The sequence below is a fragment of the Belonocnema kinseyi genome, chromosome 1, assembly GCF_010883055.1.
Source record: "Belonocnema kinseyi isolate 2016_QV_RU_SX_M_011 chromosome 1, B_treatae_v1, whole genome shotgun sequence".
Classification (NCBI taxonomy): domain Eukaryota; kingdom Metazoa; phylum Arthropoda; class Insecta; order Hymenoptera; family Cynipidae; genus Belonocnema; species Belonocnema kinseyi.
The window spans coordinates 8,825,295-8,839,417 of record NC_046657.1 but is presented as its reverse complement, the minus strand read 5'-3'; the positions used below and the strand labels follow the sequence as shown (position 1 = coordinate 8,839,417).

The 14,123-nt window shown below is 22.2% G+C and overlaps 1 protein-coding gene across 2 annotated transcripts in view; it reads right to left on the bottom strand.

The window, feature by feature from the left end:
- LOC117169082 overlaps positions 1-9,033 on the bottom strand; it is a 36,218-nt gene extending 27,185 nt beyond the window's left edge. For both annotated transcript variants that reach the window (XM_033355203.1, XM_033355211.1), the window contains exons 1-3: positions 8,886-9,033; positions 3,319-3,513; positions 3,111-3,238 (exon numbers count right to left, since the gene is read on the bottom strand). In XM_033355203.1, the coding sequence (XP_033211094.1) occupies positions 3,111-3,238; positions 3,319-3,501 (311 nt within the window). In that variant the 5' untranslated portion in view covers positions 3,502-3,513; positions 8,886-9,033. The remainder of the gene's footprint in view (positions 1-3,110; positions 3,239-3,318; positions 3,514-8,885) is intronic.
- Between the last annotated feature and the right edge of the window lie 5,090 nt (positions 9,034-14,123).

Below are 14,123 nucleotides of genomic sequence, written 5' to 3'. Positions count from 1 at the left end.
ATTAAATAATTCTGTTGAAAATTCGTTTTTTTAAGAACATATTGAAAATTTATCTGTTTAGCTTGGAAATTCAACAATTTGATAAAAAATTAAACTTTTTAGTTGAAAATTCATATTTATGGATTTCAAATTCAACTTTTTTGTAGATAATTTGTTTTCTTGATCTTAAAATTAAATAATTTTGTTGAAAATTCGTTTTTTTTGTAGAACATATTGAAAATTCATCTGTTAGGCTTGGAAATTCAACAATTTGACAGAAAGTTAAACTTTTTGGTTGAAAATTCATAATTTTTGTTTGAAAATTCAACTTTTTTGTAGATAATTCTTCTTTTTGACTTTAAAATTACTTTTTTTTTTGAAAATTTATGTATTTTGTTCAGAATTCGTCTTTTTTGGTAGAAAATTCATCTTTTTGCTCGAAAACTCATTTTTTGTTTGAAAATTTGACTTTATTAAAAATTATTATTTCTTTTTTATATGAAAATTTAACTATCTCACGTTTGGTTAAAACTTTATCCTGTTAAATCTTTTTGGTCGAAAATACGTCTTGTCTGTTGAAAATTTAAATTTGTTTTTGAAAATTAGTTATTTTTTTATCAGAATGTTTATCTCAAATATTAACTATTCCGTTTTTGGTTCAATTTCTTTTTTAATAGAAAATTATTCTTGTTTATTGAAAGTTCAAGTTTTGGAAAATTTAAATATTTTGTTAGTCATCATTTTTTATCGGAAATTTAACTATTTTGTTAAAAATTCATCCTTTTAGAATAAAAATTCATCTTTGACGGCCAAAATTCATCCTTCTTGGTTAAAAATGTCTCTTTCTAGGTTTAAATGTAACTTAAGTGTTTAGCAATTCAACTCCTTTAGAAAAAACTCGTCTCTTTTACTGGAATGTTCATCTATTTAGTTGAAAAAATCATATTTTTGGGTTGAAAATTCAAATGTTTTGTAGATAATTTGTCTTTTTGACTTTAAAATTGAATAATTTTGTTGAAATTTCATTTTTTTTTGTAGAACATATTGAAAATTCATCTGTTGGGCTTGAAAATTCAATAATATGCTACAAAAATAATATTTTTGGATTTTAAATTCAAACTTTTTTCTAGATAATTTGTTTTCTTGACTTTAAAATTAAATAATTTTTTTTGAAAATTCGTTTTTATTTTGTAGAACATATTGAAAATTCATCTGTTTGGCTAGAAAATTCAATAATATGCTACAAGATTAAACTTTTTGGTTGAAAATTAATATTTTTGGGTTGAAAATTCAACTTTTTTTGTAGATAAATTGTTTTCTTGATTTTAAAATTAAATAATTTTATTGAATATTCATTTTTATTTTGTAGAGCATGTTGAAAATTCATCTGTTTAGCTTGGAAATTCAAAAATTTGATAGAAAATTAAACTTTTTGGTTGAAAATTCATATTTTAGGGTTGAAAATTCAACTTTTTTTGTAAATAATTCTTCTTTTTGAATTTTAAAATTACTTTTTTTGTTGAAAATTTATGTATTTTTATCAGAATTGGTCTGTTTTGATCCTGTATAAGTGTATATTATATAAATTCGTAATAATTCATTATCATTTTGATGAAAAGTTGTATTTTTGAGTAGAAAATTAATCTTGTTTGTTGAAAACTCAACTTCATGGTCGAAACTTCAACTATTTATTTAAAAAACTTCAAATACTTGGTAAAAATTTAATATATTTTGTACAAAAATTGTTGTTTTGGGTAGAAAATTATTCTTGTTTGTTGAAAGGTCAATTTTTGGATGAGAATTAAACTAACTTCTTAAAAATGCATCTTTCATAGCATAAAAATGAACTTTTTTAAAATGAAAATTCAACTCTTTTCTAAAAAATGTATGATTTTATGATGAAAATTAAAATATTTCATTGGATTTTAATCTTTTTTGTTTTGAAAATTCGATCATTTGATTGAAAATTCATCTTTGTGTGCCGAAAATTCAAATATTTGGTTAGAAATTCAACTATTTTGTTAAAATTCGAATTATTTTTGGGAAAATTTAACTATTTTGGTAAATTCACCACTTTTTACTCAAATTTAGTATTTACTTTTAAATAAACTTTTATGTTAAAGATTCTACTGTTTTATGTAAAATTCATCTTTTTGGCATAGATATTCAACAATTTGGTACAAAATTAAACTTTTTGGTTCAGAAATCCTATTTTTGGGTTGTAAATTCAATTTTTTTGAAGAAAATTTGTCTTCTTGACTTTAAAATTAAATAATTTTGTTGAAAATTCGTTTTTTTGTAGAACAGATTGAAAATTCATCTGTTTGGCTTAAAAATTCAATAAGTTGCTAGAAAATTAAACTTTTTGGTTCATAAATCATATTTTTGGGTTGTAGATTCAACTTTTATGTACACAATTTGTCTTTTTGACTTAAAAATTAAATAATGTGGTTGAAAATTCCTTTTTCCTTTTAGTAGAACATATTGAAAATTCGTCTGTTAGGCTTGAAAATTAAATTAAATTTTAATCTATTTTGTTTTAAAATTCTATCATTTTATTAAAAATTCATCTTTGTGTGCTGAACATTCAAATATTTGATTAGAAATTCATCTATTTTGTTAAAAATCGAATTATTTTGGGGAAAATTTAACTATTTTGGTAAAGTCACCACTTTTTATTAAAATTCAACTATGTCGTTAAAAAATCCTTTGGAGTGAAAATTCATCTTTTATGTTAGTAAAATTATCTTTCTTAGATGAAGAATAACTTTCTTTTGTTACAAATGGAACTGCCTTCGAAAACAAATCGTCTTTTTGACTAGAAAATTCCACTATTTTGTTAAATCTTGAACTATTTTTTTGAAAAACTTGTCTCTTTTACTGGAAAGTTCATATATTTTATTGTTAATGCAACTTTTTGATTGCATTTTTATTTTGAATTCCTCTTTTTTTGTTTAAAATTAAACTATTTTGTTGAAAAATGAGAAATGGTCCTACATTTTTGTCAATACAAACAAAAACATCCAAAAATGAAAGATAAAAAACCGTAAGCTCTTCCGAAAAAAAAAATCGATAAATCAGGAATCGGATAATTATTACATAGTCTAATAAACAAGGAAATTTGGAATTACCCAATATCAGAAGCTGCAATTTGCTCCCCCGATTCGGTGCCTTGAATTTCGACAATATAATTGATTCCAAATTTACTTGGATCGTGAACCAAGGAAATTACCGTATCTGAATTGTGTGGTACGGAGGCCTGGAAAAAAATATCAGTAAATAACAAATAATGAAGGAAAGAAGTAAATTTTCGACACAATACGAAAAATTCTTTTTAACCTGTTGCAATAAATTTAAGACTGTACAATTTTCGAGGGGAATATCAAAGACGATCATTTTTTGATCGCCATCGGGTAAAATAATGAGCATCTTAGCGACATTGCCTTTAATTTGCTCCTGGACAATAGTCGTCTCGGGATCCGTAATCACCTTCTGTAAATAGGCGAAGCTCTCTGTCGCCATTTTACCTCTTTTCTGTAAAATTCAAAATTATAGGAGTATTTTAAATTAGTATTTCAAAAATCGTATTCCATATCTTTACTAAAAATAATTACACTATTTAAATTTCGCGCGAAAATGTATTACTTCAAATTCGAAAGGGCGCTTAATTTAAATGGTAAAAGAAGTCAAAATAATAGGAAACATATTATTCGCATCAAACACTTTTTAGTTGAGTTTTCGAATAAAAAAAGATACATTTTGGACCTAAAAAATAAATTTTTACCAAATAGTTGAATTTTCAAACCAAAAGATTAATTTTCTACAAAAAAAAATCATTTTCAAGAAAGTACATGAATTTTCAAATGACAAAGATCAATTTTTAACCAAAATTAGAATAGTTAAAATATTAAAAAAATAAATGTTTAAGAAAAAAAAAAATAATTTTTAACAAAATAGTATTTTTTATAAAAAAATGAGATTTTAAACAAATATAGAAGATTTAAATTTTTAGTTAAAACAATCAATTTAAAAATGAATTTTCAACAAAATAATTCAATTTTAAACCCAAAAGATAAATTTTCTATCAAGAAAGATACAGTTGCAATAAAAAATATATTTTTTTTTACTAAAAAAGGTAAATTTCCAAATCAAAACTCGAATATTTCAATTTGCAGTTAAAAAAATAAATTAAAAAAAAAGAGTTTTCAGTAAAATTAATTTATTTTCTTCAAAAATATACAGACTTCCAAGTAAAAATGGATTTTACTCTCTTCAGTTAAAAAATTAATTTTTAACTACGAATGAATCAATTTTCACCCAAAGAAATTAATTTTTAATCATAGTGATGAATTTTCAACAAAAAATATGAATTTTTGACCAAATAGTGGAATTTTCAACCCAAGGGATGAATTTTCTATAAAAACGGATTTTTAACTAAATATTTTTAAAAATAAATTTTCAATAAACTAATTTTCAGCAAATTAATTAAACTTTCCACCACAAAAATTAATCTTTAACCAAAAGTATGTAGTTTCAATTAATGAGAGTACTCTTTTACCAAATTAAGACGGTTTTTATAACAAATAGTTGAATTTTCACCTAAAGCAAATACATTTTCAACTAAAAATAGAAAAATTACATTTTTAGTAAAAAAAACTTAATTTTCTATAAAATCAATGTAAATTTTTAAGGAATTAGTACAATTTTCAAACAAAAAGATTGAATTTCTATCAAAAAGATAAATTGTCGACAAAAAATGGAAGTTACATTTTCAGCTAAAAAATTTCAATTAATTTAAAAAAATTTCAATTAAAATTTAAGTATTCCATTTTTGGTTGAAAAGTGATATTTTTTAGACTGAAAAATTTAGTTATTTGTTTGAAAATTCGTCTTTTTTGGTCGAAAATTAATGTTCTTTTTTAAAAATTCAACTATGTATCTAAAAATGTAAGCTTTTTGTTAAAAATTCGTCTTTTTTTTTAGTAGAAAATTAATTTCGTTGGTTAAAAATGCAAATGTTTGTTTGAAAGCTAATCTGTTTTTTTTTTTACTATTCAACTCTTTCGTTGAAAATGTGTCTTTCTTGGTTAAATTAAATTGTTTTTTATCTCAAATAAAATCTTTTTTGGTTCAAATATCAACTATTATTTTTTTTATTAACAATTAAACTCCTTAGTTAAAGTTGGAACTATTTTTTTAAAAATTCATGTTTGTTGTTGTTGAAGATACACAATTTCAATAAAAAGTTCACCCCTTTGGTTGAAAATGAAGTTGTTTGATGAAAACTCATATTTTCGAATCGGAAAATTAACTGTTTTGCAGAAAAATCGTCTCTTTGGTTTGCAAATTGTACAATTCAACCGAAAATTAAATTTTTGTTGTTGAAAATTTATATCTTCGTGTTGAAAACTCAATTTTTCTTGTCGAAAATTTATATCACCGTGTTGAAAATTCAACTTTTTTGCAGCTAATGTATCTTTTTGGTTTGAAAATTCTACAACTTCTTCAAAAATTCAATTTTTCTGTTGGAAATTCATATATTCATCTTGAAAATTTACCTGTTTTGTGAAAAATTCGCTTTTCTGATTTGAAAATTATTGTTTTTCAATGAAAATGTAACTATTAAATTTTTTTAAAGTGATATTTTTTTAGACTAAAAATTCAACTATTTTTTTTTAATTTCATCTTTTTTGGTAAAATAGAGTATGTTTCTACTTGAAAATTCAACTCTTTTTTAAAAATACAAGCATTTTGTAAAAAACTTCTATCTTTTAGTAGAAAATTCATCCCTTTGGTTGAAAATTAAGTTTTTTTATTGAAAACTCATATTTTCGAGTTGAAAATTCGATTAATTTGCAGAAAAGTCGTATTTTTGGTTTGAAATTTCTACAATTCTGCAAATTTTGTTTACAAAACAGTCGAATTATCAACACTAGGATATGGATTTTCAAAAAAAAAATAAATAAATAAAAATAAACAAATAAATAAATTGTTGAATTTTCAAAGCAAAAAGATACATTTTTCTACAAAAAAGTTGAGTTTTCAAGAAAAAAGTTAATTTTCTACCAAATGCTTCAATTTGTAACCATAATATATTATAGTGGAATTTTCAACCAAGAAAAATAATCTTCTACCAAAAAATAAGAATTATTAACCATACGGAGCTAAATTTTTAACCAAGAAAGTAAATTTTCTACCAAAAACGACTTTTGAACCCAAAAAAATTGAATAATTGAATATTCATTCAAAAACAATTATTTTCAATTAAAAGCAGCAAAGTATGTTTAAAAACAGTCAAATTATCAACACGAGGATATAAATTTTCAAACAAAAAAAAAGTTCGACCAAATAGTTTAATTTTTTACCAAATTGCTCAATTTTTAAAGCAAAAAGATGCATTTTCTACAAAACAGTTGAGTTTTTACCTCAAAAATTTGAATTTAAATTTTAAAAAAAGTTAATTTTCAACCAAAGTTTTTAAGATAATAAATATTATTATGATCAGCTTTTAAGCTAATAGTTCAATTTCCAAGAAAAAATATAATAGTTAATATTTCAACCAAAACAGATTTTAATTTTAAATAAAACACAATTGAAGTTAACTAAAAAAATAAGAAACATTAACAAAATAGTTGAATGATCAACAAAAACAGATTTAAACAGTTGTTTTTCTAATAGAATTAAATAATTTGGTCATACGGTCCAATAAAAAAGCACTGGATTCAGAAATAATCATAATTTTATTTGTCAATTTTAAACCAAATTACGTTTCGACCTTTCATTTCAGGTATAATTAATGGATTTAAAAGTTATAAACTGGTACAAAACTTTAGAATTATAGTTATGAAAGTTGTACAACATTTTATGCCCTTATTAATATTGAGAAATCCAAAAAAATTAATTCGTCGCTATTTCATAAAAAACAAAATTTTGGAGTCAACCAAAAAATTAGTTTCTTATACCTAGTGAAGAGAGATATTTTAAACATTTAATTGAAACTTCAAAAAAATTTTATTTGTTGAAAATTCATATCTTCGTGTTGAGAATTCGACTGTTTCATAAAAAAATGTCCTTTCCTTAATTGAAAATTACTGTTTTTAAATGAGAACTCAACTATTTCATTTTTTTTTAAATAGTGAAAAGTGATCTACTTTAGACTAAAAATTCAACTATTTGTTTCAAATTCGCCTTTTCTGGTAGAAAGTTAATTTTTGTTGTTGAAAATTTAACTATATGGTTAAAAATTTAAGCATTTTGTTAAAAATTCGCCTTCTTTGGTAGGAAATTAATATCTCTGGTTGCAAATTCAGCTCTTTGGAACACTGTTTGGTTTCTTACGTATTTTAATAAAATTTCGTCTTTTTTATGTTAAGATTAATAATTTTAGTAGAAAAATCATCTATCTGATTGCAAAATTCGGTTGAAACATACCTTTTTTGGGGTAAAAATTCAACTGTTTTGTATAGAAAATTCGTTTAGAAAATTTTGTATTCAAAATTCATCAATTTGGAATAAAATTCAACTTTTTGATAAAAAAAAATCAACTGATTTATAGAGTTGTATTGAAAATTAATTTTTCCAAATGAAATTTTACCTATTCAAATTCAGTTTAAAAATTGATTTTTTCTTTTATAAATTCAACCACATATTCGTTTGAAAATCTATGTAGCTTATTGGAAATTCGTGTTTTTTGGTAGAAAATTAGTCTTTTTGGTTGAAAGTTCAACTATTTGGTTAGAATTGTATGCATTTTCTTGAAAATTCACCTTTTCTATTTGAAGATTCAACACTTTAGAAAAAAATTGATCTCTTTGGTTGAAAATTGAACTTCTTTGTTCAAACTTACTTTTTATAGAGGAAAAATGAATTTTTAAAAGAAAATTTAACTCATTGCTTGAAAATGAACTTTTTAGTTTAAATTTTATATTTTATTATTATGTAGTTTGTTGAAAATTGGTCTTTTAGATAGAAAATTAATCTTCTTAGTTTAAAAGCAAACTATTTCGTTAAACACTTATATATTTTGTTGAAAATTTCATTTTGGGTTCGAAAACTAATTTTTTAAACTTTAAATTGAACTACTTGATTGAAAATTATTTTTTTTTAATAGAAATATAATTGCTCTCTTTTCTGGTTCAAAAATAATCTTTTTAGTTTAAAAATGGAACTGCTTGGTTGAAAAACTAAGTAATTTGTTGAAAATGAATCCTTTTGGTTGAAAATTAAACTATTTGGTTAGAAATGTATGTATTGTTGGTTAAAATTCGTCTTTTTTTGTTAAAAATAATCCTGTTGGTCGTATGAACACTTTTCCATATTTTAAACACTTTTCTAAATATTTTCTGGTTTTTATTGTTTTTATTTTAACTTTTAAATGAAAAATTATTTCACTATTTGGGCTTTTTATTTAAAAATGTACAATTCTTAAAATCTTATTTACTGTTATTTATTCTATCAATGATTCTCTGACATAAAAAGCTATAAAAAGAGACGCTCTATTTTTAAGACTCAAATTTTCATTTTTGGTAACTTTATAAAGTATGTGTACTTTGGTCTCCTCCAAATAAAATTTAATAATAAATCATTTTTATTTCACCTTTTATAGTTAGCATCGATTAAACAATTGAAAATTAAAACAGAGTGAATCGAGTAAATATAGAAAAGGTAAATTTTTTAACCAAAATTAAAGGCTTAACCTAAACAGAAATATTCCTAACCTCTAAAGTGAAAATTATTATATTAAAACACAAAAATTTCGACCGTCAATTTTCAAAAACCTTTTGTATATATTAGAATAATACAAATGTCATAAAAATTTATTTTCGAAACCGGCAAAAAGTAAAAACAACGAAAAAAAAAATTCCTCTATTTTTAGGACTTTTATCAAAGTGATTTTGTTTACATACCGCTTTTTCGTGACGATATTTTTTTTTATTCAATAACGTCAACTCACAGAAGAGAAGTAAATTCAATAAATTTCCAAAAATTCGTCGAAAAACCGTGGAAAATACTTTTCAAGGGACACTTTTGGAAAACATGATAAAAAGACGCAAAGCGACAATTTGACAATCGAACGAACATAACCTAAAATATTGCACCAAAAAATTAAAATGAAATTCATTTTCAAATTGCCCATATATAAAATTTGTAAATTAAAAAAAAATTATTACTAGCTTAAGGAAAAAATAATAAGAGAGAAAATCTGTTTAATTAGTTAAATAAAAACCAATTTATATTATTGTATAATTTTTCAGAAACTGACGCCATTTTGATTCGCTCATTTTTCAGCGGGTAAATTTAAATGTTTTCAAAGTAAACATTGCGATAGCAAAATAGTTACGTACACATATCTCTATATACAGTCAGTTAAAACGGTTAAAACAGATAATCTAACAAGTACATGTAGGATAAAACAAGAGATAAAAGTAAGCAATTTATATTCGGCTTTCTTTTTTATTTTCACTCAAGCAAAACATTATTTTCAGTAAAGAAAGAAAAAAAATGTAGGCAAATTATAATGTATGCCCAATCAAAATTTCAACAAAAAAGATCATTTTCAAACAAAAAGTTGAATTTCCACATAAAAATATCAATTCCCTACTAACAATGTAAAAGTTGATACTTTAATCTCAAAATATTTTTATTTCAAGTAAAAATCAGTCCAAATCAAACAAAAATTTCTACATGAGAATATAAATTTTCAAGAAAAAGTTAATTTTTGAACTAAATACATACATTTTCTGCAAAGCTGATTAATTTTATACCAACAAGGATGAATCTTCAACAAGAAAAGTAAATTTTTAACGAGATTTATTTTCCACTAATTCTAATTTCAACCCAAAAATTCAATATTTTACAAAAGATACGAATTTGAATTTTCAGTACCAAAAAGAAGAATTTTAAACTAAATTTATGAATCCTCAAACAGCAAATTATATTTTAACAAAATTTTTGAATTAAAAAAAAAGAATTATCCACAAAAAATGTAATCCTAGTATTTGATATTTTTATCCAAAAAGGTTTTAATTTTTAATCAAAAACAATCGAAATCATCAAAAAAACATTGAATATTTCCCAAAAAGAGACGAATTTTCTACAAACTCGTATAACTTTCTAACGAAAAAATATGATTTTAAAAAAAGAATTATTTTTCAACCAAATGCATAAATTTTCTACCAATAAGATTAATTTTCATCAAAAAAAACGAAGTTTTTAAAGGAAATGGTGAATTTTCGAAAAATATAATAATTCACACAAAAATTCAACAGTTGATATTTCAGTCCCAAAATATTTTTATTGTAAATCAAAATCAGTCGACCGACATGAATTTTCCACCTTGAAGTTTAATTTTCAGCCAAAAAAGACGAATTTCACAACAAAATGGTTACATTTGTAACCAAAGAGATGAATTTTGAACTAAAATTATATATTTTCAATCAAACAAGTGAATTTTTAACAAAGCATTTTAGTAATTAAAAATATTGTATGAATTTTCGGAAAATAATATTTAATATTTCAATCCAAAAAGAGTCTTATTTACAATCAAAAAGACTTGAATTAATCCAAAAAGGACAGAATTCCAACAAAATATTCGATTCATTAAACAAAAGAGGTTCATTTTTAATCGGTTGTATTTTTAACTAAAAAAGATTAAATATTTTTCAAAGAGAGACGAATTTTCTACAAAACAATTTACTTTTTTAACCCTAGAATAAAAATTTTCAGGAAAAAGTTAATTTTCGTATCAAATCTTCAAAGATCTACATTTTATTTTAAATTCGTTGAAATCTTTTTTGTTTACAATTTTTTCTGCATTATTTTAAAAACTACTAAATCTCTCATAAACTAATTCGAATTTTTTCTATATTACTGTTTTCTTTCGAAAATTTAAGAAATAATTTGACGCGTTTTAAAATCTTCATAAATATTTTCTTAACATTAATTTGTCAACATCAATAATCAATTAGAATTTGTCCTAGAACCCTAAGAAAAAAATGTATTGGCTTCAAACCTTCCAAAATATTTAAAAAGCTTCATGACTTTATTTTAACATCATTAAAATTTTATATTTTGTTTAAAATGTTTTGAAATCGTTTTAGAATGTTTTAAAAACCAAGAAGGCTTTAAAACATCATTTAAACATTATTTTAAGTTTTTCTGAAATTTGTCTAGATCCTGCAAGGATTGAAAAAATATCTTAGACTTTTCCAGATTTCATTTCGACATATTTTAAAATCTTTGAAGCTTAAAATTAAACTTTAAAAATAAAACCTAAATCACTAAAAACCCATTTTACCTGTATCCATCATTTCATTTTTCAAATTTCTTTAAATGTTTGAAAATTATAGTATGGTAGCAAAATCATAATAACTTAATTATTTCATAATATTAATTTTTTTTTAAATTTTAAGCCAAACAGTTCCAATCTTAATTAAAAAAAAAAATTAATTTTGAACCAAAAAAGATTTTTTAGTCAAGGAAAAAAAGTTTAGGCTAATTGGACTGTTGAGTAAAAATAGAAATTGCGAATAACTATTTATTTTGTAAGTTTCTTTGTTTATATTCTTTAGGTTATATAAATAAAGATTTATTTTATTTTACAGGAAAATTCTAAAATTCCTAAATATATTTTAAACTAACTCGAATTATTCGTCAATTGTTTTATAAAGTCTTTTGGATTAGTTTTTTTTACAATTTTAGAGATTTTTTGTAATGATTTAAAATATTTTTAAATTTTCCTTTTAAATTAATTTTTTTAAATTAGGAATCACTTTAAATATTTCCAGGAATCTTAAAAAAATTATTTTTTATCTTGAATCATTAAAAAACTTCAACATTTTATTTCGAAATCTTCAGGAACCTACACTTTATTTTAAGTATTTAGAAATATTTTTAAATTCAAAATTAGTTTTAAAAATTTAATGAAAATTCGAAATCGTTTTAAAAATTATTCGAATTTTTCCTAAAAATTTTAAAACTTTCGGCAACATAAAAAAATTTCCTTAAAATATTCCACTTCTTTTGCGAAATTGTAAAAATCTTTTGGAATGTCCTGAAATCTTTTAAATATTCTATTAAAATAAATTTTGTAAAATTAAAAATCAATTAAAATTTTCCAAGAAATCTTTAAACACTTTTTTTGTCCTCTTTATTGTCTTTATTATTCTTTGTTACTTTCCAAATTTTAATAAAATCATTTAAGATGTATTACAACATTTTCTTAAAATTAATTTTTTTTAATTTAAAAATAATTTAAATTTTCCCTGGAATCGCAGAAAAAATGTATTATCTTAAAACCTTACAAAATCCTTTAAAATCTCCTAATTTGTATCTCGAAATTTTCGAAAATTCACATTTCCTTTAAGAGTTAAATTTAAAAAAATCTAATGATTTTTAAATCATTTAAAAACTTCTGGAGCTTTAAAATATTTTTTTAATATTTTAAAAACTTCTAAAACTTAAAAATTTATTTTGAATTGATTCAACGTTTCACTAAAATTTTTTAAAATCCTGCAAAATTAAAAAAAAAAGAAATACATTACCTTAAGCGGGCATGCAACACTTATCCGACTCCTAACTTAACGACTTTTTTACAATAACAGTTCCACACCAGATGAGATATTAAACTGAAATTGTTGGGCAAATAAAGAAAAAGGCATAGGAATGTTTATGTAATAATATTATTTTAGTTAAAAAAATTTTTTGTTGCAAAAATTGTTTGTTTTTTTTATGCTAAAAAATTATACTAATTACATTGAATAAAACTTGATTTTTTTAAAAACTTGAAAAAAAAAGATTTTTCACGATAAATAAAACAAATGATTTTTCAAAGAAAAAGAATATTCTCCCAAAAAAGATTAATTTTCAACTATATAGTTCAATTTTCAACTAAATAAGGTACATTTTCAAGCATCAAAAAAACTAATTTTCAATCAAATTGTTCAATTTTCCGATAAAAAATTAATTTTCAACGCAAGAAATTAATTTTCAACAAAAAAAAATTAATTTTCAACCAAAGATTAGAAAAGTTAAATTTTTAGGTAAATAAATGAATTTCCAACAAAATAGTTCAATTTTTAAGAAATTTCCCAACTAAAAAGACAAAATGTTAACCATAAATGGCACAGATGAATTTTCACTTGAAAAAAAAAGAATAAAAAAAGTTTCTTTTAACAAAATCGGTAAATTTTTAACAGTTTTCAAACAAGGAGAATAATAATCTACCAAAAATAGGAATTTTTAACCAAATTTATCAATTTCCAATTATATAGTTAAAATTTCAACTAAACAAGGCAGCTTTTTATCAAAAAATGGTAGTTTTATTTTCAGTTAAAAAATTAATTTTGAAACAAAAAAAAAAAGAAGTTTCATCAAAATAGTTCAATTTTTGTCGAAAAAAGCATTTTGAACTAAAACAGATGAATGTCAAAAAAAGTTAAATATAAAGTTTAAAAAATTAATTTTCAAACAAAACTTTTTCAACAAAATCGGTGAATTATCGAACATTTTCAACAAACAAAAATTCTAATACAGGAGAAGAATTTTCAACAAAATAAATGGATTTTCAGCTAAAGAAAATTAAGTTTTAACCCAAAAATGGAATGTAGGAGAATATAGTATATTGGACAAAAAAAGGAGTTTCAATAAAATAGTTGCATTTTCAACAAAAAAAAAAAAATTAATTTGTAACCGCAGAGATGCATTTTTAAACAAGAAGAACTTCCAAAGAGATAAATTTCCAACAAAAAAAATTTTTTTATCTGAAAATTTAGAAGTTTTCAGTTTAAAAAATAATTTTTAAAAATTTATGGAAATAGTTAAATTTTTAACCAAAGAAATCAATTTATGACACAAATAAAGGAATTTAAAACAGAAAAATATAAATCTTTGAGCAAAATAAAACCGAATTTTCAAAGAAAAAGAGTTATATTTTCAGATAAAGAAATGATTTTCCAACAAAAATTTGAATTTTAAACCAAAAATATTATTTTTCAATGAAAAATCGAATATTTAAAATTTGATTTAATTAATTTTAAACAGCAAAAAAAAGTTGAACTATCGATAGAAACAAAATTAGTTTTCAATTAAATGGATCAATTTTCAAACAAGAATAATTTTCTGCCACAAAAACAAATTTTTCAACA